Source organism: Eimeria necatrix, genomic scaffold (assembly GCF_000499385.1).
Source record: "Eimeria necatrix Houghton genomic scaffold, Enh_scaff856, whole genome shotgun sequence".
Taxonomy (NCBI): domain Eukaryota; phylum Apicomplexa; class Conoidasida; order Eucoccidiorida; family Eimeriidae; genus Eimeria; species Eimeria necatrix.
The window spans coordinates 12,501-14,383 of NW_013654662.1; the positions used below are offsets into that span (position 1 = coordinate 12,501).

The 1,883-nt window shown below is 50.9% G+C and overlaps 1 protein-coding gene across 1 annotated transcript; it reads left to right on the forward strand.

The window, feature by feature from the left end:
* Positions 1–1,122: 1,122 nt before the first annotated feature.
* Positions 1,123–1,850, forward strand: ENH_00079740 (hypothetical protein; the record flags this gene model as incomplete). The annotated part of the gene is made up of 2 exons (XM_013583234.1): positions 1,123–1,132; positions 1,435–1,850. The coding sequence occupies 2 exons, from the start codon at positions 1,123–1,125 to the stop codon at positions 1,848–1,850; spliced, it is 426 nt and encodes a 141-aa protein (XP_013438688.1).
* Between the last annotated feature and the right edge of the window lie 33 nt (positions 1,851–1,883).

The window sequence follows — 1,883 nt, forward strand, 5'->3', positions numbered from 1 at the left end:
GTCAGCATACACCCGAGGGGCCGCCGAAAGAATTCGAAGAATAAAATTTGAAAAAATAAATTAAAAATAAATTAAAATTAAATTAAAATTAAATTAAAATAAATTAAAATAAATTTAATTATAATGGCAAAAGAATGCTCGCGAGCTGCAGACAAGGACAAACTCCAAGGAGACACCGAGAGCAGCAGGGCCCCTGCTGCTGCTGCTGCTGCTGCTTAATAAATTAAAAATAAATTAAAATTAAATTAAAATTAAATTAAAATAAATTAAAATAAATTTAATTATAATGGCAAAAGAATGCTCGCGAGCTGCAGACAAGGACAAACTCCAAGGAGACACCGAGAGCAGCAGGGCCCCTGCTGCTGCTGCTGCTGCTGCTGCTGCTGCTGCTGCTGCAGCTGCTGCTGCAGCTGCTTCTGTGTCTTTGGTGGAGCAGCAGCTGTTAGTGGAAAAGAATTAAAATAAATTAAAAAAGAAAATTATTAAAATGTGCTGCTGCTGTCTGCTGCAGCAGGCTTGCTTCTACTGCTAGCTGCGAGGCTGCTCTGTTCTGGCTGCTGCTGCTGCTCGCGCTGCTGCTGCTGCTGCTGCTGCTCGCGCTGCTGCTGCTGCAGCAGCAGCAGCAGCGCTGCAGCGGAATTGTGCAGCGGCACGGAGGCGAGAACAGCGGCAGTGGGTGGGGCGGTTTGGCAGCGGTGTCTGTAGCTAGGGTTTAGGGTTTAGGGTTTAGGGTTTGCGCATGCGGGGATGCGGTCGGTCGGTCGGGGCGGCGTTATTGGGGTTTTGCGGGGTCAAACTGAAGCTAAAAGTGGAAAATGAATTAATTTTTGAATTTAAAATTGCAATTTGAACTTTAAATTGCTGTCTTTGGCGCGGAAGGCCGCAGCAGCAGCAGCAGCAGCAGCAGCAGCAGCCCCGCAGCAGCGGGGCTGCTGCTGCGGCTTCTCCCCGGCTGTGGGGCTCGCGCGGCGCGGGCCGCGCCTCCGGCGCAAAAGAGCGAAAGAAAAGCAAGAAAAGAAAAAGAAAATAAAATAAAATAAAAATAAAATAAAATAAAATAAATAAAAAAGAAAATCTTTTCCTTTTTCCAAAAAATCTTTTCCGAAGTCCGCGCTCGCCAAAATGATGTTCGGTGAGTCCGCCCGGTGTATCGACACCTCCCCAACCCCTCCTTCCCCCGACCCAAACCCTAAATCCGCGTATAACCCAAACAAACCCTAAATCAGCGAATAATAACCCGCTGCTGCTGCTGCTGCTGCTGCTGCTGCTGCTGCTGCTGCTGCTGCAGCAGCAGCAGCACGGTGAGTCCTCCCGGGTGTATCTCCAGCTCCCCAAACCCTTCCTCCCTCCTTCCCGCTCCCAAACCCTAAACCCTCGCCCAACCCCCCAAACCCTAAATCAGCGAATAAACCCCTGCTGCTGCTGCTGCTGCAGCACGGAACCTGAAGCCCGGGGAGTCAGTGAAGATAGCAGCAGCAGCAGGAGGCGAAGTGCTGCACCTCTCCCAGGCCTGTTTGCTGCGGCCTGCGGACTCTGGGAGAAACTACTTAAAAGTCATTCAGGGAAAAGAAAGTTTTGCTGCTTGCGTGCTGCAAAAAGACAAACTCGAGTGCTGCAGTTTGGACCTTTTTTTGTCAGCAAAAGAGGGTTTGCTGCTGCAGCTGGAGGGGAAGTCGGAGCTCTCGCTGCTGGGGTACTTCGAGCCGGAAGCTGCTGCTGCGGAGGAAGCAGACTTTGCTGCTGCTGCTGCTGCTGCTGCTTTCGACAGCGAGGAGGAGAGTGAAGAGGCGTCGGAAGATGAGACTGAGGGCATGAGTGCGCCCGTCGTCAGGGTAGGGTTTAGGGTTTAGGGTTTGGGGGGTGGGGGGGTTAGGAGGGTTTGG